General features: G+C 34.3%; 1 protein-coding gene across 1 annotated transcript in view; it reads left to right on the top strand.

The window, feature by feature from the left end:
• XPR1 (xenotropic and polytropic retrovirus receptor 1) overlaps positions 1-23,573 on the top strand; it is a 232,609-nt gene that overhangs the window by 22,679 nt on the left and 186,357 nt on the right. The window contains exon 2 of the mRNA XM_078078100.1: positions 5,275-5,326. Coding sequence (XP_077934226.1) covers positions 5,275-5,326 — 52 coding nt within the window. The remainder of the gene's footprint in view (positions 1-5,274; positions 5,327-23,573) is intronic.

The following is a 23,573-nucleotide window of genomic DNA, read 5'->3' as shown; positions in this document are numbered from 1 at the left end:
CTCTAGTGTTTTGTTTCCCTGTTTTTTCTTTTTTTTTTCCCCTCTCCCATATGTTCATCTATTTTGTTTCTCAAATTTCACATATGAGTGCAATCCTATGGTATTTGTCATTCTCTGACTTTTTTCGCTTAGCATAATACACTCTAGCTCTATCATGTTGCTGTGAATGGCAAGATTTCATTCTTTTTGATGGGTGAGTAATATTCCATTGTGTATATATACCACATGGAAGTAGGAATTTTTCTAACTTCTGATCTCAGTTTGTGAAAAGGCCTGTGAAATGGCCTGTGCTTTGGAAAGGAGATTAATGATGATCTACTATGTGTTACTAAAAATTAACAACATAAGAAATTTGTAATGGTAGTATTATTAAACATATATGTTAGGTTTGAGCCATACCCTATTTCATAGAATAGATATTATATATATTGTAGAAAGTTTAAATAATATAATTAGGAGACCTTATTATTTAAAGCATATGCAAACTGGGATTTGCATGTATTTTCTTATGAGTCTGTAGGTTTCCTATGAGAATTAAAAATATAGTATGTTCATGACAGTGATTTTTCTGAAAATATCATAGCATATTCTAGATCATCTAGATGACCTGTCTTATAAACTAGTAAATGCCAGGAGATTGCAGTAACTATTTATGCTTGTTTGGTCATGTTGGCTCCAGGTAGTATTGTAGTACTTTATGAAGAGTTAATAAGGACTGAGGTATATCTAATGCATAAATGATGTATTCATGTCCAAATAGTAGATTGCCAAATGATGCCACAACCCACTGTATGATGTAAGTTTTGTGGTAGTTCACACTGGATTAGCTAACATTCTTTGAGTTTCTTTTATGTTCTAAGTACTCTTCATGTGTAATCATGAATTATAATTAATATAAGGATTTGTGTTTTAAGAGTTTTTAATTCTCATAATAGACCTGTGAGGTAGACCTGTGCGATCACTTCTGTTGTACAGATGAGGGCATTGTTATACAGAGAAGTTAATTTTCCCAAGCTTACATAGCTATTAAGTGGTAGAGTTGGTTTTCATACACATTGTCTGACTCCATAACTCCTACCCACTGTACTATGCTACCTTATAGTAGGGAGAGGTACTAGGAGAATTATATCACATCTGATAGTCATATAGGCATTCCAAATTCAGAAGAACCGATATAATGACAGCATTGTATTCATGTTGCCAGTTGAGATTTTGTTTCAGCAAACATCTTTTTTCCTGTCCTGTTAATGTTGTTGGTTGAAAAGTATTGGTTTTGTGACTGTGTTTGGATTTAATTTGGAAGATTTTACTATTATATGAGTTGTTATAAGCACTAAAGGAGTTTTGTCTTAGTGTATATATATTTCAATAACATAACAAAAACAATTTAATACTCAGATTATAGTAGAAATGTTGATAGAAAAGATTGCTTTGAATCCTTTGAAAATCCAAGAAGTCTGTTATGGGGTATGTGGGTGGCTTCGTCAGGTAAGTGTCTGACTCTTGATATCAGCTCAGGTCATGATCTCAAGGTCATGAGATTGAGCCCTGCATCGGGCTCTGCACTCTAAGGGGAGCCTGCTTAGGATTTCCCCCCCACCCATGCTCTCTCTCAAAGTAAATAAATAAATCTTTAAAAAAAACTAATCTATTATAATGTACATGAATGTATATTGATTTTATTGTACAAATTCAGAGGTTTTTTTTGTTTGTTTGTTTGTTTGTTTTTAAGGCAGGGAGGGGGAGAGGGAGAGAGAATCCTAAGCAGGCTCCATGCCCAGTGCAGAGCCCAACACCAGGCTGGCTCTCACAACCCTGAGATCATGACCTGATCCAAAATCAGTGTCAGATGCTTAATGGACTGAGGCCACCCAGGTGCCCCCAAATTCAGAGTTTTACATAAAGTAATGTGTATCCTTAAAGGAAAACAGCATAAGGTGAGGAAACTCTTTGAATGTGTTGTTTTGTGTATTTGGATGTACTGTTCCTAACCCAGGCAAGTGCTTTCATATTATAGACAATAGTATATAGGTACTAATGTAGACATTACTCTGTAGGCTTTTTCCCCCTTCTTAGTTCCTAATTGGGGGCTATTCTCGTGTCACAAGAATAGAATGATATCCTGTTTATGGAGTTCTTGAGACACTTACTACAATAAAAAACTTAGAGGTTTCTTTTATTCAGAGGAAAACTGAAGTAGTAAGAAGCAGAATTGTCCCTGATTTTACTGAGAACTGTCTTGATTGAAATGAAATTATGATTCAGTTTTACAATCAAAATGAAGGCTATCACCATTTTTCTCTTTATAAAATTTTAATCGTCTTTTAAAACTTAATTTGGTAAGCTTCCCTTTTGCAAATTTAATTTATTTTCATTATATGTCACCAAGGTACTGCTTAGTATGCTTTTTCAGTGTGCTTTGTTCGTTTTTAAAGTAATTTTCTCCAAGGAAGAAAGGCTTTTGAATTCAAGAACTGTTTATTGAGTTTCTACTATGTAGAAGCTACTCTGCTAGTCATTAATGCTTTGTTTGGTTCTCGATAGCATCATTTAATTTTGGCACACATGCCTATTATACTCCAGAAGTAGAAAAATTTATTCAGATATTTGAGTCTCTGATATTACCTGTTTCCATAATAGATTTATTTCTGTAAATATTCTCTGGCTGGGTTTATGTGTTCCTTCTTATATTTTTCTATCTAGAGATATACTTTGCTCTAAGCAATCTATTCATTTACTCTCTTAAAATACCTAATGGATGACTGTAACATAACCACCACTCTATACTTGTGTAGGACTTTAATATGAAATTGCAATCCAAACTGACATAAAGACTTTCTCATGTTTGATAAAATCTTCTGGACTGACTTCCTTTTTTAGACTAGAAGTTAGTGGTCCTTGAGACATGTGAAATTGTAAAGAAAATAGTGAATGTATATACTTTGTTCTTAAAAGAAGTTCCATACCTTTGTCATATTCACGTAGGACTTTTGTACATAAATAAGTTTAAGAATTAATGGTCAGTAAACATGAGGCTGAGCTTCAAATGTAATCTTAGAAAAGTTGTGACCCAATAATGAAGGTTTTGTAAAAATGATTTCTGTTTGCGTGTTTTCTGACACCACTTCTGACCAGTTCTTTTTTCTGACACCAATAACCATTTCCCTGACACCAACTGGGTGTCTAATAATTCAGTTTAATTCTGACACTAACTATCCAGAGTTAGCACAGACCCCATGGGTAAGGGCTTAGTCCCACAAGACTGCCCTCACTTGAGATGCCAGCTATAAATAGGGTACCCAGGATACCCATACTTCTGCCTGGGTGACTACAAATCTTTGGCCATTGGTGATTGACTCAGTCCCCAGCCATTTTCTCTTCCTCAGAGATCTGGGGGTGGGGCTGAAAGTTTTAACCCTCTAATCACAATCAGGTGGTCGGTTTTTCTGGGGACCAACCTCCATCCTGAAGCCATTTGGCCCCCCCACTCCATGAGCGGTCTCATTGGTATATAAAAGAGAGTAGATTCTAAAGGTTTTCAGAAATTTGTGTCAGGAACCTGAAACAAAGAGCAAATATTTTTTATTATACCACAATTGCATTATTGTAGTGTCTCAAATTTTATATAAATAGTGAATCTTTTTTTTTTTTTAAGATTTTTTATTTATTTATTTGACAGAGAGAGACAAAGCAAGAGAAGGAACACAAGCAGGGGGAGTGGGAGAGGGAGAAGCAGGCTTTGCACTGAGCAGGGAGCCCGATGCGGTGCTCGATCCCAGGACACTGGGATCATGACCTGAGCTGAAGGCAGACGCTTAACGACTGAGCCACCCAGGCGCCTCTATATAAATAGTGAATCTTACTGAATGTTATGGATTTAAGCATGTGTGCTGTTAAAATTTTTAAATATCCATAATTTTCATACAAAGATTTTTAAAAAAACACATGGGTTAAAATGAACAAAAATGCATTAATTTTAATTTTCCTTGTTTCATTGGGAGTCTTTTTTACATATGTTGTCAGGCTTGGTTAGTTATAGAACTAACAGGTTGGTCACTGGTCTAAAGCAAATGGTAAATTCACTTGGGAAGAATATAATTTACTAGACTTGAATATAGAACGGGTTACCCTGGAGGTTTATTTCCTCTTTTTTGGGTTTATACTTGAGTGATTCTAAGGCGGTGGTTCTGGGTGTGGGGGTAGTGTATTGATTTTGTCCCTCACGGGACATTTGGCAGTGTCTGGAGACATTTTTGGTTGTCACAACGGTTTTGGTGGAGGTGTTGCTATTGGTATCTAGATGAGGCTAGTGGGTCTCTTGATGCCAGGGATGATACTAAAAATCCTATTATGCACAAAACAGCCCCCCTAGCTACCCCCAAATAAAGAATTATCTGACTCCAAATGTTAGTTGTTGAGGGAGGCCGGAGGCCACTTTGGGAATCACCAATTGTTAGATGGTATTTGAAGCTTTGAAGCTAATAAAGGACTGGATATAGCCACCTGTTTATGACCAGCTCTTCAGCACTGGAAACTTATCCATTTGATTGATTCTACCTATTGATAGGTATGTTGAAATGCTTTTTTCATTACTGCCCCCAAACCACTTATTGGGAGACCAAACTGCAGCCATCCAAATTACCTAAATATTATTGGTAGTTAATTCACTGGTTTGGAAAAAACCAATAAATCTGTAAATATGTTTATAGTCCTGAACTCTTAATGGAGGACTTTCCAGGCCTTCATTGAAGAGTATTTGTATCCAAGATAAAAAGAATTCTGGAGATTGTCTACACAGCAGTGTGAATGTACTTGACACTACTGAATTGTTAATGTGAAAATGGTTAAGATGGTGCATTTTGTTACTTTTATGTTACTACAATTAAAAAATATTTGTATCCAGTGTTTCATATTTTCTTAAGCAGTGTTCCATGTATTTCTCTAGGACCACTGTTCTCAGTTTCTGTCACTATTTTCTTTTAGTCAAGAGAGTTTATGATCTCTCAGGAGATTTTTCATTCTTTTCCAAATGCCCTTTAATTTTTAAAGTGTACATATTAGCCATTTTCTTAAAGATTGGACAAAGGTGGATTGATAACGAAAGTATAGTATTTGGGTTTCAGCTTATTAAAGTTAATTGAAGTATTTTACTAAATTCTCAATATAGGGAATCATGTAGTTTGGATATTGAAAAAGAAGTAATTGCTTAGGGTCAAATGCTTTTAGTGTAAAGATTACTCATGATTTCATGCATTTTTTTTTTTTTTTTAATAGGCTTTCAAGGACATGCTGTATTCAGCTCAGGATCAGGCACCTTCTGTGGAAGGTAAGATGCATTAATCCCTAATTTAGTCACATAAAATCCCTTTTTTAGGGAAGATATTTTAAACTGCATAGTCTAAAACTAATATATCCTGCCCTATTATATAGATCTTTTATGCTTTTTAAAATATATATTATGATTACTTTATATTTCAGTCAGACTTTTTGTTTGTTAAGCTCACATTTACCCTACGATGGACCTCTTACTATGCCCTTGAATCACCTTAGCATTGTGAATCACAGATACTGGTTTAGAGTCAAAGTTCTTATCTGTATCATCTCCCCTCCCCCCAGTATATTTTTATATCCGTCTTTCCTTCCTTCCTTCCTTCCTTCCTTCCTTCCTTCCTTCCTTCCTTCCTTCCTTCCTTCCGTGAATCCTTCGTCCATAATTAGTCTGGGCAATTTAGTTTTCCTTTCTTTTTATGTCATGTCTTTAGATTGGGATTAGTAGAAAAAAAACAGTGAAGCATATTTACTGTGTGTATGTGTGTGGGTGATATAAGCATGTATATATATGCATGTGCACAGTTTGGCAGTCATAAAATCACTGGTCTAAGGACAGTAGTCGCCTCTCCAATTATCTTTATTGATCTTTTCTTTTATCTCAGCTTCTACTCGTCAGCTGATTCTTTATGGGTTTAACCTTTGGTAGGTTTGGAGAGTTGTAATTTAAAGTTGTAAGAGTTCTTGTGTCATTAAATTATGGAGCTAATTCAACAGTTATTTCTTGAGGGAGTGTTTCCTCCGAGGCTGGGTAATCTTTTAAAATTTCACATCACTTTTTTTTTCAGGAGAGATGAATGTGAAAAAGTATATACCAAGAATAATCTAGATAGTGTGTACAGATTAATATATTTGTGAGATACCAAACTGGAATTTTATTAAGTCATTCTAGTGACAGGCTTTTGGAGGCTTATTTTTATGACATGTAACAGATGCTGAAGTGGGTTCATAAACATATACGTCTATAATTAAAAATCTCATTTATTTGCTGAATCACTGAATTCTACTCCTGAAACAAACAAACAAAAAGAATCTCATTTCTTTAATGACATAGAAATGTACATCTTTCATCTCTAACCATTCTGCATTCAAAATGTGCTTCCTTTAACATCTTGAAATCTTTACCAGGGTATTGGCACTTAGGTATTAGTTTTATAATATGTAACTGAATTTTGGATAATAATATATTTAATTTTCTAATGTTTAACTGAAAACACTTAAGATTTATCAAAATGTTTGTTCTTTATTCTTATTTTTTGTGTCTTAAAGAGTACCTCTCGAATATTTTAAAATAACTTTCTTAAAATTTCATTTTAAGAAAAATGAAATTACACGGAGGTTTAAATGGTTCCGTCATCCTGTGTAACTTGCTTTATTATTGGTTCTTTTAATTTTATTCTCAAGGTTGGATTATCTTTAGTTTTTCTTTTAAGTTTTACCATCCAGTTTGTAACAAACATATTTGGACATGTTCTGGTGATCTTCATTCATCCCTTCATGCCGGCTCATGTTGCTAGTAATTTTCATACACTTTTAGCTGTTATTAGAGGAAAAACTGAATTCTGTGATAATATGCTAAAATGCTTATAGTTAAGAACTTTTTTTTTTAATTACATTGCTCAGAGACATTAACTTCTTTGGACCCTGTTGTAAAGGGAGTGTTGTGGGCTGATCATGCAGATGTATATGCTATTTTCATAAGGGAAATATTCTGCACTTCTTTGTTCTTTCTAATCTCAGATTAAAGCCGTGTAACTTTATCTTCTTAAAATGAATTCTCTTTTGAGGTACTTAAGAATTGAAGATATTGAAAGTGGTTTAAAGAAACACTATTCTGTGTAGTATTGAGGTTAGAAAATGTTAGTTTTAAAAAATTTTTTAAAAGATTTTATTTATTTATTTGACAGAGAGAGACACAGTGAGAGAGGGAACACAAGCAGGGAGAGTGGGAGAGGGAGAAGCAGGCTTCCCGCGGAGCAGGGAGCCTGATGTGGGGCTTGATCCCAGGACCCTGGGAGCATGACCTGAGCCGAAGGCAGATGCTTAACGACTGAGCCACCCAGGCGCCCCTAGTTATTAAAGCGGCTATAATTTTGTCTCATTTGATTGTGATACTATATTAATTTACTGTCTTTCTGTGGTGTTAAGTTTGATTGATAATTATTTCTGTCATTTATTCTTACTATTTTGTTTGTATTGCTAGGCTTTTATTTAGCTGTGTAGCATAAGCAGATCTATCAGCCAAGTCTAAGATAAGGCTTTCAACTTTTAACATTTTTTAAAGGCAAAAATGTTTGCTAGGCCTCGATTATTTTTTTGAATATTGTCTTTATCTCTTTTCTTCACTCTCTTTTTATCCTACACCTTAAGTTTTGAGTAGACTTAAAACTTTTGGTGCCAGTGAACAAGTTTTTTTTATCTTTAAAACTGAAATATATTCCTAAGTTGGTAGTTCTCAAATCTGCTGTATGTTTAATTCAGTTTACCTGTGTTTGTTTTGTTTTTTTGATACAAATATTGATACTTGGTTCCCATCTCAGATCAATTAAAATAGGATCTGGGAGTGAAGCCCAGGCATTGGTAGTTCTATACTCTCCCAGGTGATTCTAATAAATAGCCAAAGTCCAAAACCCCTGCCATAAATCTTAAATAATTTTGGATCAGTATGATTAATGCTAACTTCTTTTAGACAGTAATTAGCCAGTAGGTTTATAGGCTTCTTAAGTTCATTGATAGTTTGATTATTCTATTAGAATACAGAAGTATTTGTTTGTTTATAGCATCCAGAGGACATTTATATTTTTTAAAACATTTATTGTATTGAATCTAAGTAATAGCTGTACTGAATAGTTACATATGTTGAATGGTTATAATTTAACATCATTATTAGAGTTAAAAAACATCTTTGCTGGGGTGCCTGGGTGGCTCAGTCGGTTAAGCATCAGCTTTCGGCTCAGGTCATGACCTTAGAGTCCTGGGATCGATCCCCACGTCAGGCTCCCTGCTCAAGGGGGAGTCTGCTTCTCCCGCTGCCCCTCCCCCCTCTCATTCTGTCTCTCAAATAAATCTTTAAAAAACGAAAACATTTTTGCTGACTTGTTAATTTAGATGCGTTGTAGTAAAATAAGCAGCTTCCTCATATTTCATACTTTGTTTAAGATGGAATGGATTTATAATTATAGTGAAAGAAAGGTGACTTGAAATGGATTCTGTAAGAGTGAAGTGATTTATTTGATAAAAGGCATAGTATTTGAAAGTGTTTGTTGATGAGAAGTTGACCACAGACACAATTTTTTATACTAGTGAGTTATTTTCTTACAACTTTGTAGGACATTTCAACATAGTGCCTTTACTCCTCATTAATAAAGTAGGCTTTTTCCTCATTTAAAAATCAACCAAATGGGCACCTGGGTGGCTCAGTTGGTTGAGCGACTGCCTTCGGCTCAGGTCATGATCCTGGAGTCCCTGGATCGAGTCCCGCATCGGGCTCCCTGCTCGGCAGGGAGTCTGCTTCTCCCTCTGACCCTCCCCCCTCTCATGTGCTCTCTCTCTCTCTCTCTCTCTCATTCTCTCTCTCAAATAAATAAATAAAATCTTTAAAAAAAAAAAATAGAAGGTCTCTTTTTATTTAAAATAGATGTCTTACAATTGTAATTAGAAGTGCTCATATTCCAAAATAATATACATAAGAAAGCTTAAGGACTTATTCTCAGGCATTCCTTATCAATTTATAGTTAATCTCTTTTGATATAATAATATAATTATATAATAATTATAACAATAATATATTGCCTACTCTTCTGTATAATCTGTTTCTTTTGGTAACTATTTACATTTGGAAATATTCTATGACTTAGAAGATGACTTAAATTCCATGTTAAAGTATATACAATTTATTGATTTTTAAATAATGGCATAAATAATTAAACATTTTAGTATTTAAATTGGTTTTTTTTTTCCTGCAGAAAGACTTGTAGAGCAGCATACCATGACAGTAGCATGAGGATATTAAAGTGACTAGAATTGTGGATTTTTTTTTTTAATGTAGAGATCAGGTACACACTTAGAATCCTTGGAGTCAATCTTTAGTGGAATAGTGTTTTAAGGAATTTTTGGAAAATGATGCTAAAAACCCTTAAACTCAATTGGGTTTTATAATTCCTGCTGCCAGTGAGGTATTGGGTATTTGGGACAGATTAAATGAAGCTGCCAGCTAATGGTTCCCCAGCAGTAAATCAGTGACACCTTAATAGGATTGTTTTGAGACAAAACAATTTAGTATAGATGTGAAAACAGACCTCTTAATTGCAATACCCATTTGACATAGTCAAATTTTCAATGATAGAGCACTAGTAAATATAAATTGATGAATTGATTTTTTTTTTTTTCTTTCATGCTTTTTTTTTTTTCTTTCCCCATTTGGCATCTCAGCCACTTTATGAAATTAATCTACTTGGGTAAATATTCACACCTTTTTTTGGGGGGGATTTCCCCCTTTCCCAGGGTACTTTTGATTTACATAGTTTATATACATATAAATTTATGCACTACTCATATAATTTATATACTATATTAATCTATTTTTGTTTTTCTCTGAATTAATTTCAAGTAAAGCTTCAGGCTTTGACATTCTCTTTTTAAAATGTACTATCTTTTGTTTAGAAGCATTACTGTTTTCTGCTCTTTACTTGTGATGGCAAAATATGAGAATCTCACAGTCAACCTAGGTCACAGAATTAAGAGATCATTGACATTTCTAACTGAAAGGGACTTCAGAAGATCATTCTGCCTCACCCTCATTTTAGATTTGTGTGATCTGAGACCACACTAATGTTGCGTGGCTCAATAAGGACATTCAGGATTACTAATGCTGTATGTGCCAACAAAAGGAGAATTCCAGAGAATAAACTAATATTGAAACATAAAAAAGACTTTTTTATATTGACTTTGCATTTTTATCCAAATGATATATTTGAATACAAGTTTTAATTGGATATTTTTTTGAGTCTCTGTATTTTTAAAAGATTTATGAAGTGTTATTTTGAATAATAACCATATGACTTTTTGGGAAAAAGCTAATTTTATCTTTCAAGAACTCTGTCTCTACTCATTTTTGTTGTTGTTGTTGTTATTCCACATGGTTCCCAGAAGTATTGGGGGAGGTTTATAGAATTAAGATATATTAGGTATTAGTAGTTATAGAGGATAGAATAAGGGGGAAATTAAGATAGAATAGTGATACAAAGCTCCAGTAAATTTAGTGTATAGATTAGATATTGTAAAGATCCTGGAACAGAAAAAGAGCATCAGGTAAAAATTAAGGAAATCTGAGTATATTATAGACTTGAGTTTATAATAATGTTTCAGTTTTGGTTCATTGATTGTGACAAATGTACCATACTTAATAAGATGTTAATGATAGGGGAAACTTGTGGGGGGGGGGTATATGGGAACTCTCTGGACTATCTTTGTAACTTTTCTGTGAATCTAAAACTATTCTAAAAGAAAACATTTATTTAAAAAAATAGATGCCATAAGGTTTTATACAATTGCTAGAAGCTAATTATAAATTTAACTCTGAGTTTTCTGGGGTTCAGGGGATAGATGAGAGCATGATTCATTTTAGAATTCACATAAATTTATATCAGTTTCTCAGAAAAAGTTCAGTTGTTATTGACCATGAGATTTGAGAGAAATTCTTCCTTTGGACCTTCATGAAGAGTATTTGTTTGGTGTGGTGAATAGTATCCCCAACAATTTTACAAAAAGCATGACAGTGGAGTTTCATGACTCCTTCTTACAGTCCAAGGGTATAATGTAAAAATGTATTACTCTGACCTACAAGGCCCTAAATAATTTGGTCCTGTGGTCATGACCTTACCTTCTACCATTTTCCCCCTTGTTTACTAGGCTCTAGTCACATTGCCTTTCTTTCTGTACCTAAATTGGGCCAAGCTTGCTCTTAGAATAAGGCTTTTTAGCTCTTAACCTGAGTAGAATCATTTGATCATTGGGGCTGTGTCCTTCAAAGGGCCTTCTGAATATCCAATCTTACATAACCACTCAGTCACTTTAAATTACATCACCCCATTTTATTTATTTCTTTGCATAGTATTTGTCACTTTCTGGTATCTTAGGTATTTATTTTTCTCATTGATTTATTAGTATTCTTGAGACCAATATAAGTCCCTTGAGACCAGAGATTTTTGTCTTTTTTTCTGTTTTATACCTCATATCTAAAATACCTTCATATTTATTGAGCACATCAATGAGTAGGAATAAAAATGAATCCTTTCCCTCAATCTTCTTTGAAGCCAAAGTACTATTTGTAGGAAAAAGGGAGTAGATTGACCTAGCTTGCTTCTTGTTTTTATTTTTGTTTCTTAATTTTTAACTTGATCTTGAGATTCAGAATTTTACTTGCTGGTTAGATGGCTAAGCATATTATTTGTTGTTGTTGTTTTATAATGCTAATACTGTAATTTCATAAGGTATAGTCTGAGGTGACATATGTAGCATTTCTTTAAAATCAGTAGAGAAACAGATAATATGAAATCTTCATTTAAAGATTTTGTGTTTTTGTGGCATTGTGTTGTCTTGATGCCAAGTATAGAGTTTCATTTGACTGCTGAGAAATCATATTTTATATGCTGTTGAGTGTCTATTAAGAGTGAGCTCTTAAGTATAGAGTTTCATTTGACTGCTGAGAAATCATATTTTATATGCTGTTGAGTGCCTACTTATTTTTGTGTTTTTTTGTGTGTGTTTGATATGCTTCCTTTCAAAGATACATGAAATAGGCATAAACTTGAAAAATCATGTATGAATTATTAGAATTTTTAAAATATGTGTATGCAGTAGAATATATTTTTTAGATCATTTGAATTAAAATGGAAAGACCTACTGATGTTTTTTTTTCCTTTCACATTCTGCCTCTCATTATCTTATAAAGTATTCTTTTTTTAAAAGATTTTAATTATTGCAGAGAGAGAGGGAGAGTATACAGAGAGTCCCCACTGAGCAGGGAGCCTGATGTGGGGCTCGATGCCAGGACCCTGAGATCATGACCTGAGCTGAAGGCAGACGCTTAACTGACTGAGCCACCCAGGTGCCCTAAAGTATTCTTTTTATGGGGAGTATATATAGCTAATGTTAGCCTAATACAGCTCTCTAATTCAGTTGGCTTAATACAACTATCTGATTTTCTGAAGTGGAATGAATAGATACAGTTAAGAACATAAGTTGGTGACCACAACTATACTAGTCTCTGCTATTCTGCCATGTCTTTAGTTTCCCCACCCCCTCTCCAATCTTGTGAACAGGTTTTGTTGGATCATTTTTGCTTAGGTTCCCTTTGCTTATTCATCTTGGTTAGCAGATGTGTTACAATCTCCCTAAGCTCCTTAGAATTCAGCTCTTCGTGGCTTTGAAGATGAAAGTATGCGTGTAAATTATTCATTCCGATTATATGCTTGAATGGACAGAGTCCACTTCCGGCATCTTCTTCTACCTCACCTTTGTCCCCGGCTTTTTATTTTTTTAACTTGCTTTTTAGTTCTAGAGGATGGAAGACTGAATTGCATTTCTAAAATTCATGAAGTTGTTTTTGCATGTATATGATTACTGTCAAATCTATGCATTCATAATGTATTACTTTTATCATATTTATAATCTTGTATCTCCCCTCCCCCCAGTTTTCCATTTTGTTATCTGTATCATTATCTCCTTAAAAATTATTTATGACTCTTCTGAACTGGAAATAAAACCATTTTATATTTACAATAGGGAGAACTATAATTTGCTACATTTTCAGGTGATCAGTGGCGGGACAGTGTTATTTCTTTTCCACTTGTCTGTTAGTGTTGTTTAGTTCATTTATTATTGATTTTCAAAAATCTTTCTGCTTGTAGTGGGTTAATACTACACGAGAAGACTATATACCAGGGACTAGTAGAGAGTTTAACCGAAAAAATGAAATACTAGAATCATTTGTAGTCATTGCAACCTTGTTTTGAGAGCCATTGAGAAATACAGATGGCTAAGAGTGAAAGTTGAGACAAGAGCCAAGCCAACAAGATAATTGTCATCTCTATAAGAATGATATACTTTTTAATCTTCTCATTAACTTCTTTAAGAAAGGATAAAAAGATCTGATTGATATTCAAGCCATGTAATGAAGTTTTCATTCTTTTTCCCTTCCTTCCTTCCTTCTTCCTTCCTTCCTTCCTTCCTGCCATCCATCCGTCCATTCATCCATCCGTCCTTTTTCTTTCTTTCTGATTTAAAAAAAAATTGAAGTTTAGTTGACACATACTACATTAGTTTTGGGTGTATACCGAAGTTATTTCTGAAGGGTATTATTTCATGTTTATAGTGGAATAGAATTGCATATTCATTCATATTGTAGAAATGGCCGCTTCTAGATAGTATTATTACCTGCAAAAATAATCTGTGTATTCTTTAAAGGTGCCACTAACCTCAGGCTAGTTCACTAATAGGAAAGATATACTTCTGAATAGTAAATAGTATTGCTCTTCAAGTTGATGAAATTCCTTCTTTTTCACTAAAAGAGAATTAAATGTAATTGGATGCTGATTGCTAAAACATAAGATAATGATATAAGTAGGTAGTAAAATTATGTGACAAAAATGATTATCAACTTTGAGTAGCATACAGGTAGGAAGTTAGAAGAAAGGAAGAAATGCTTGGGACACAGGCTTATAATCCTTTCTTTGCATACCACAGAGTAAAGTGTTTTCAGTGTTTCAATTTTTCCTTCCCTTGTAAAAATCAATAACATATAAAGTTACTGTGTCAGTTACCACACAGTGCTGTTTTTTTTTTTTTTTTTTTGGTAAGTTTGAGGGATAGAAGGTCATGAAGTAGAGGGGATAATTATAAAACATTAAATCATGAAACAAAAAGCTTTGGAAATTATTGGTATATACTCGACATGGTAGAGGAAAAGCTAACATACCAGATAAATGAACCTGATGATTTCAGATAGAGTTTCCCAAATTAGCTATTAGACATCTGGAATAATTGTTAAAGCTTCAAGATGGCAGAGTTTAAAGTAAGGTAAGTTCTTCTTTATACTCTGTTTTCTTTGGGCAGGGCCACTTTAGCTGTTTAATGAAAGCATTCCACTGAGAAAGGTAGAAAGAAACTTAAAAAGTTATGATCAGTGAGTAGTTTCCAGCAGTAGATGTACATCATTGAATACAAGAAACAAAAATTCCTGCCTTCAAAATGGAAAAGATGTTCAAAAAATTACTTAGATTCACAATAACTTCTAATTATTGAGCCAATATAAGGAAGGAATAGGTAGTCAATATTTGAAAGAGTAGATAATTCCTTATATTAGTTTTCTGTGGCTGTTTTAACAACTTACCACAAACTTAGTGGCGTAAAATGAGAGAAATTTATTGTCTCACAGTTCTGGAGGTCAGAGTCTGAAATCAAGCTATACTTGTGGAATGTTGGAGGGAGAATTTTCCTTTTCCAGCCTCTAGTGGTTGCCAGCTTGCTTGGCTTGTGACCACTTTACTCCAATCTCTGCCTCTTCACTTTGCCTTCTACTTTGTTTATTCTCCTCCATGTATCTAAGGACATTTGTCATTGGATTTAAGTCCACCTAATCAGGATGATTTCTTCTCAGGATCATTAATTACATTTTAAAGACCCTTTTCCCAAATAAGATAACATCACAGGTTCCAGGGATTTGACATGGATATCTTTCGGCTGGGGTGGTGATGGTGGTGCATTTTTTGTCCTACCATATCCCTAAATCTAAATCGAAAAACAACAACAACAAAACGTTGTAATGTTCTTAGTTCAAATTGTGAGCCACCTCTATAGGTCCAAATGAGGCATTTGCTTTTACATTCTAATCTAACCACTTTGAAAGGAACCGTCAAATGATGTTAAAGAGAAATTCAGGTATGACATCCAGAAAGTAAAAAACTGGCCAATAGACAGGTTTGAGTGTATAAAATAAAGGACAGTTTGGGGCACCTGGGTGGCTCAGTTGGTTAATGGTCTGACTCTTGATTTCGGCTCAGGTCATGATTGCAGGGTTATGGAATGGAGTTCCGTGTTGTGCTTCGCACTGTTCATGTAATCTGCTTGAGATTCTCTCCCTTTCCCTCTCCCTCTCTCTCTGTCCCTCTCCCCCCTTGCATGTGCTCGCGTGCTCTCTCTTTCTCAAATAAATAAATAAAATCTTTAAAAAAATTAAAAAATAAAGGACAGTTTATTGGCCTGTAACCAGAGTTACCTGCAAAGTATTCCAAATCATCCCTCCTAAGAATTTCTTTTATATTTCTAGTATCTACTGTCCTTCCTGGGGGAAACAAAACAAGCAAACCTCTTCCTAGCATACAAGTTAAGTGTCCTGTCTTCCCTCCAAAATTTCTATTATGAGAATTTTCAAAGACATACAAATACAGAGAATGTATCCAGGATCCCATTTACCCATCACCCAGCTTCAGTCATTATCAATACAATGCCTAATCTTTTGTTCAACCCCCCCAATTAGTTTGAAGCAAATTCCAGAAATTATATCATTTTATCTGTAAATATTTTTAAATGATAATCTCTGGCCCCATTACCAAAATACAGTTGTTATACATAAAAATATTAATAGTAATTTCTTAATATTATTAAATATCTGACAGGATTCACATTTCCCTGTTTTATAGTCTTTTAAAAAAAGATTTATTTGTTTGAATTGGGACCCAAATAAGATCCATCATTTGATAAATTGCAGATTGATTAATAAGTCCCTTAATTCTCCATTGATTTATAGCAGCACCATCTAGTACAGTAGCCACATGTAACTATTTAAATTTAAATTAATTAAAATTAAAGTGGAATATTCTGATCCTTAATCATCATGTGCTCAGTAGCCACATGAGGCACCTTATTGGACAGCACAGAATATTTCTCTTATTGAAAAAAGTTCTTTTCGTCAGAGTTGATCTATAGGTTTCCCCTCCAACTCTTTTATTTATTTTGCATTTTCTGTTTTCCTTTTAAAAATATTATTATTGTTATTTGGTGGAACAAACAAACAAAGTTTGGTTTTGTCTCCCAGAGTCTGGATTTTACTGATTACATTCATGTGGTATACCTTAATATGGTTTCTATTCTTGGTATCTCCTGTAAATTTGTAGTTAAATGTAGAGGCTTGATCTAAATCAGATTAAATGTTATGCATATATATTTTTTTCCTAAGAACATTTTATAGGTGCTGGTGTATACTTCTATTAAGAGAGGGATATGTAATATCAGATTGTTTCTGTCTTTGTAATGTTACTAGCTATTGATGATCAGTGCCTATCCCTAGATCCACAACTTCATTGAGTTCACAAAATGGTGATATTCCAGCATTCCTGTGTTTATTAGCCAGAATTTTATAAGAGAAACTTCCCTGCATAAACTGGTTATTTTTAGCTATGGATATAGAAAAGGTAGGGTAATTGCCTAAGTCTTATCCTTTATTTTTTAGTTTTCAAAATAATATTGGTTCTCTAACTTTTTTCTGAATATGAGCAGTGAAAATTTTTTAAGTGTATTAATGAATTAATATATTTAAACATACTTGGTGTATTTGGTCCAGTATAGTTTTATCCTTATTATTGATCAAATTTTCAACTTTGGCTCAGTAGGAACCTCTTCAGGTAGTTTCCTCACTTGTTTTGATATGACTCTCATAACTTTTGATAGCTTCTTTTCTATCTGATATGATAGAATTTTTCCATGCTCATCTTATGTATTTCCAGGGTGGGATCTGGGATTAGCTATTTTGCAAAGGAGGCTTAGTTCTTTTAGTGATAACCACTGAGTCTTAATTTCTTTAGAAGCCATATACTGGGCACTTCTTTCAAAGTGTCAGTGGTACTGAGTTATTCATTGTTTTAGGTTTTCTTTTTTAGTAGAAAGAAATATATATACACATATATACTCACATGCCTGCACACATGCACACACTTAAAAAATAACATGTTTATATATGTAATAATATAATAAATATATATATATTTAAAAGATAAAATACCTGTTCTTTAAAGCTTAGATTCTTAGTATACTTTGGAGTTGAAAGTATCTACCCTAGCTGAACAAGTGAAATGTGATGAATTTTAAGATTGAATAATACTCTTAGGCATAACCATATGTACAGCTTTTTGGGATTAGAGTGTTGGTGGTAGGGAATCTGCCTATACTGATTAAATTTTCATTTTCTTCATTGAAGGTTGAGAGGTGAAACATAGTTTATCACCTGTGAGACGGAGTGCCAATTTGTGGTTCTTGATGAGAAATTGATCAGTTATGCGCTTGTTACAAGAGGTGCAATCAGTGAGGTTAGAAAGGGAAATTGAATTTATATTGGTGTGTTATCATATGCAATTAATTTTGCATGTACACCTGAGGCACATGAATCTTATTTCGAGTTTGAAATATCTATACTTTGAATCAGGCATTGCAAATCTAGTGTGATTAAATATATTTAAGAGTTTCTGTTGTTCGACAGTTGCTGTGCCGTTCCAAAATATGTTTTTATTAGGCTGTTCACAAAGGAATCTTTTGGTTGCTATAATGAGAAGATGAAATAGCTAAATTTGTGTATTTCTTTTAGAAAGAATGGAGCAGAATAAGGTTTAAATAATATTTTAAGATTTATTATTTTTATACTCTTATTTTTTCTGAATGGGATGTCTTGTCATCTTGAGAGAAGGATGGATTGTTGTTATCTTTTTAAAAGACTGCAACAACGGGGCACCTGAGTGGCTCAGTCAGTTGGGCGTCTGCCTTCGGCTCAGGTCATGATCCCAGGGTCCTGGGATTGAGCCCCGCGTTAGGCTCCCTGCTCGGTGGGGAGTCTGCTTCTCTCTCTCCCTCTGTGCCTCCCCCTGCTTGTGCTTTCTCACTCTCTCCTCTCTGTCAAATAAATAAATAAAATCTTAAAAAAAAGAGACTACAACAACTAGTCTTTCTACTTACGGAAAAACGTGATATAGTTCACTGATGACACAGTAATTAAATTAGGGTATTTACAGCAGAGAGGGATTTTTAACAATATAAGAATAACACAGTATATTGGGTAGATATTCTCAGGAGTAGTTTATCCAAAATAGCCATAAAAGAATTTTCATAAATAAAGTAGTAAGAAAATGATAAATGAAAGAGGTGAGATTTGAATTGGGTCTTAAAGCATAGTTACAGCTGTAGGAGAGGACCTTCTAGGCAGAGAGAAGCAACAGGACAAAACCAAAGAGGTGCAAGACATTCAGGGGAGATTCATTAGAGCATTTTAAATGAAGTAGAGGGTTATTACGGGTGAATAGTGATCTGTAAGAATGAGGCCAAATTTTCAAGGGGCTTAAATTTTTTTTAAAGTTGGACTTTATTTGGTAGACAGATATACTGCACATTTGGACTATTAGTCTAATGCAGGTCAGAATTAAGAGATCATCGTGAGTTCTTTGTTCCACTTCAGCAGTATCCAAAAATAGTCTTGGTGCTGTTTTGAATGGATTTCACAATTAGAAGTCCAGAGGAATGGAGGCTTTATTTAGTTATGGTACCATCCAATCTCTAGTTCCACAATTTTTATGTTTTTTATAGTTGTGTCCTTTTTCATGTTGGGGTCCCCCAATTGTCTGCCATTAACAATTAGGGCAACATGCTTGCTTCCTCAAGAGTATTGGGAAAAGCAGATTCATAATTTTTAGTTAGCTTATGACCCAAAATATGCACAGAAGCAATCTTTTTTATGTGTGTGAAATTAACATAAAATGAACGATTTTATTTTAAGATTTTCTTTATTTATTTGAGAGAGAGAGAGAAAACACAAGCAGGGGGAAAGAGAGAGGGAGAAGCAGACTCCCCACTGAGCAGGGAGCCTGATGCGGGGCTTGATCCCAGAACCCTGGGTCATGACCTGAGCTGAAGGCAGACGCTTAACTGACTGAGCCACCCATGTCCCCCAAAATTAATCATTTAAAGTGTACTGAGGTTCAGTGGCATTTTTAGTGCATTCAGTTTTGTGCAACCATTATCTTTATCAAGACACCGAGCATTCTTTTTTTTCTTCCAAAGTTTGTGTTTTTCTTTTTTGTTGTTGTTGTTTGTTTTGTAATCTCTACACCCATTGTGGGGCTTGAACTCACAACCCTGAGATTGAGAGTCTCATGCTCTTCCAACTGAGCTAGCCAGGTGCCCCAGGACACAGAGCATTCTTTTTTTTTTTTTTAAAGATTTTATTTATTTATTTGACACAGAGAGAGAACCCAAGCAGGGGGAGCGGCAGAGGGAGAGGGAGAAGCAGGCTCCCCACTGAGCAGGGAGCCCGATGCAGGGCTTGATCCCAGGACCCTGGAATCATGACCTGAGCCGAAGGCAGCCGCTTAACCGACTGAGCCACCCAGGCATCCCGACATAGAGCATTCTTAAATGGAATGTACTTAAACAGAAAAGAAGGTTTATTATAAAGTAATTTTTGGCATGATTTTGCTTGCTAATTGCTCGGTCTGTGTCACTTGTAGAATTCTTTTTTTTTTTTTTGAAGCTTCCTTGCATTCATATTTAAGCTTGTAATTTTGGGGAATCAAAAAAACAACTGTCAGAATGGAATTTTTTTTTTTTTTAAAGATTTTATTTATTTGACAAAGAGACACAGCGAGAGAGGGAACACAAGCAGGGGGAGTGGGAGAGGGAGAAGCAGGCTCTCCACCGAGCAGGGAGCCTGATGCAGGGCTCGATCCCAGGACTCTGGGATCATGACCTGAGCAGGAGGCAGACGCTTAACGACTGAACCACCCAGGCGCCCTGGAATTTTTTTGTTTTGATAATAGTTGAAAAAATAAGCAACAAGGTGAAAACCTGAATTGATTTTTGTTGTTGTTGTTCACTTTTGAATAGAATGAAATAGTTTATTTAATAGAAAAGTTGTTTTTCAAATTAGAACTGTCCATGGTGGATTTGGATTCTAACTTTTTAGCATGTCTACTTAAACAACACTATCTGAAGGAGGCTGTGGAATATAAGAGGACTTCATTCTCCTCTATTTTTATTATAGGTTGTGTGTTATGGACCTAGAAGAGTGAAGGTTATGCTTCCTGATTTTAGTTTTCTTTTTCTTGTTTTTACCCCATCTCTCCAAAAAATCTACGCGATGTTTATTTGTAGTAACCCAGTAGAAGCAAAGTGTTGATTGTTGTAAACATAAATTCTGGGCATTTGTGCAAAATATTTTAGAAGGATTTTAGCTTTTACTTCTTAGTAAGAGATCTTTCGGGGTTCTGATTTTGCTTGTGGTATCTTCAATCTATATACTAATTTTTTCTCATAATCTCTTTGTTCTCTATGGAGGTGTTGATGTTGATGCTGAAGTAGTAACATGAAGATGGCAGTGGTATTTCCAATTGGCATTTCTTATTTAGGTCCTTAAGAACCCCTAGTGAGAAATTAGAAAAAAACAATTAGGTCAAATTAATTAGAAAAGCTAAGTAGACTATTTAAGGTCATTATATTCAATCAGTATGATACTGTTTTTAGATTAATAAGTGAAAATGCAGTGCAATTGAACATATATTACAAATATAAATGTTGTGAATTATCAGATGGATTTAATCACTAGCCAGTAATTTTTGCCTGCTGTTCTCGTGCACTTTCACATCATCTATGATTTACAAGACTGGTTATAAAGAAGTGTACCCTTAATTTCTTGCTGTTGTTTCATTTAATAAACATTTTGTCATTACTATAGTAGCATATGCATTTGAGGTAATGAAAAAGGTTGGAAATGGTGATAGTGATTGTATAATATTGTGAGTGTATTGAATATCACTAAGTTGTACATTTAAAAATGCTTAAAATGGTAAATTTTATGTTATATAATTTTACTACAATAAAAAAGCGAAGAAAAATCTTATCAGTAAATGAATATTTCTGGAATGATTTCTTTGTAGTTACGGAATTTTTTAGTCTAAGATTTTATTAAAGGGTGATTTTTTCTTTAAAAAATATTTATAAAAAAGGGGCACCTGGGTGGCTCAGTTGTTAAGCGTCTGCCTTTGGCTCAGGTTGTGATCCCAGGGTCCTGGGATCGAGCCCCACATTGGGCTCCCTGCTCCGCGGGGAAGCCTACTTCTCCCTCTCTTACTCCCCCTGTTTGTGTTCCCTCTCTCGCTATGTCTCTCTCTGTCAAATAAATAAATAAAGTCTTTAAAAAAAATTTATAAAAAAAAATTTTATTACAGGGTGATTTTTAATCCTAGCGTAACTGGCTTCTACTTTTAGCCCTAAGTATTCAGAAGAACAGGAAAATGGAATCTGGGTATGAATTTTCTTAAATGTTTTTATAAATTTATTATTTATCATGCAATTAAAAAGTATAAACTGTTTCATAAAGATAACATTTAATTTTCGGTGTCGTAAAATTAAGCATTTTGTTTTTATAAAAAAAATTTTTCCCCAAAATGAAATGAAGTCTACTTCACATTTTTTAAAAGATAATCCTTGAATACCTGTAATCTAACAAGCATGTAAGTGACAAGAAAAGCCATTTTCTTTTTCCTGTTTAATATATATTTTTAACAGCTTTATTTTGAGGTATGACTGATATTTAAGAAACTGTACATACTTAAAATATGGAATTTGATGTTATGGCATTTGTATACTGATGAAAGCATCAGTATAATTAAGATAGGGAACATAGCCATCACTCCCAAAACATTCCTCACACTTTTTCATAATTCCTCTTTCCCACCCCATCTAATTTTACCCCTCCTCAGTTAACCACTGACCTTTTTTTTCACTGTTGGCATTTCCTAATGTTTTATGTAAATGTGTTTATACAGTGTCTACTCTTATTTATTGGGCTTCTTTGAATCAGCTGAATTTTTTTGAGATCCAAAGTGGTCACTCCATTTTACATTCCCACTTACAATTCCAGTTTTTCCATATTCTCTCCAGTACTTGGTATTGTCAGTCTATTTAATGTTAGCCAAATGGTATCTCATTGTGGTTTTAATTTGCATTTCTCTAATGACTGATGATAATGGAGCATTTTCTTTGTGCTTGTTTACCATTTATATATATCTTCTTTGGTGAAATCTATTTTCAAATCTTGAGCCCATTTAAAAAATTAGATTCTTTATTTTTCTTATTCCTGAGTTTTTTTTTTTTTTGAAGATTTTATTTATTTATTTGAGAGAGAGAATGAGAGAGAGCACGTGAGAGGGGGGAGCCACCCAGGCGCCCCTTTATTCCTGAGTTTTGAGAGTTTTTTTTTTTATATTCTGGTTACCAGACCTTTATTAGATGTAGACTTTGCAAAAATTTTCTCCCAACCTGTAGCTTTAAAAGTGTCTTCTCAAGAGTGAAAGTTTTAAAATTTCAATATAGTTTCATTTATCAATTTGTTCTTTTATGATCATGCTTTTGGTCAAATCTAACAATTAATTAATTAATTAATTAATTAATTGATGGTGCTATGGAATGAATATTTGCATTCTCCCCAAAATCATATGTTGAGCCCTCATGAATGGGATCAGCGCCCTTGTAAGAAAAGATATCAGAGGGGCACCTGGGTGGCTCAGTTGGTTAAGTGACGGCCTTCGGATTGGGTCATGATCCTGGAGTCCCAGGATCGAGTCCTGCATAGGGCTCCCTGCTCAGCTGGGGGTCTGCTTCTCCCTCTGACACTCCCACCTCTCATGCTGTCTCTCTGTCTCATTCTTTCTCTCTCTCAAATAAATAAAATCTTAAAAAAAAAAAATAAAGACAGAGCACTTGCTTCGTCTCTTTGTACTCTGCTGTGTGAACTGTGTGAAGAAACATAAGAGGGCAGCCTTGCAAGCCAGAAAGAGGGTCTCACCAGAACCTGAACACACTGGTACACTGATTTTGGACTTCCCAGCCCCCAGAATTATGACAAATAAGTTTCTGTTGTTTAAGCCACCTAGACTGTGGTAATTTGTTGTAGCTGTCTGAACTAAGACACAGGGTCACAAAGATTTTCTTCTATGTTTTCATCTAAAGCATTATAGATTTAGGTTTTGCATTCAGGTCTGCAGTCCATTTTGAGTTAATTTTTTGTGTGCGATGTGATGTATGGAACAAAATTCACTTTTTAAGTACAGGTATTGTTTCAACACCATTTGTTGAAAAGACTATCCTTTCTTCACTGCATTATCTTTGCATATTTGTAAAAAGTCAGTTGTCTATATATGTGTGGGTTT

Source organism: Halichoerus grypus, chromosome 7 (genome assembly GCF_964656455.1).
Source record: "Halichoerus grypus chromosome 7, mHalGry1.hap1.1, whole genome shotgun sequence".
In the NCBI taxonomy this organism is placed as follows: Eukaryota; Metazoa; Chordata; class Mammalia; order Carnivora; family Phocidae; genus Halichoerus; species Halichoerus grypus.
The sequence above is the reverse complement of the archived record's forward strand: the minus strand, read 5'-3'. Positions and strand labels throughout refer to the sequence as shown.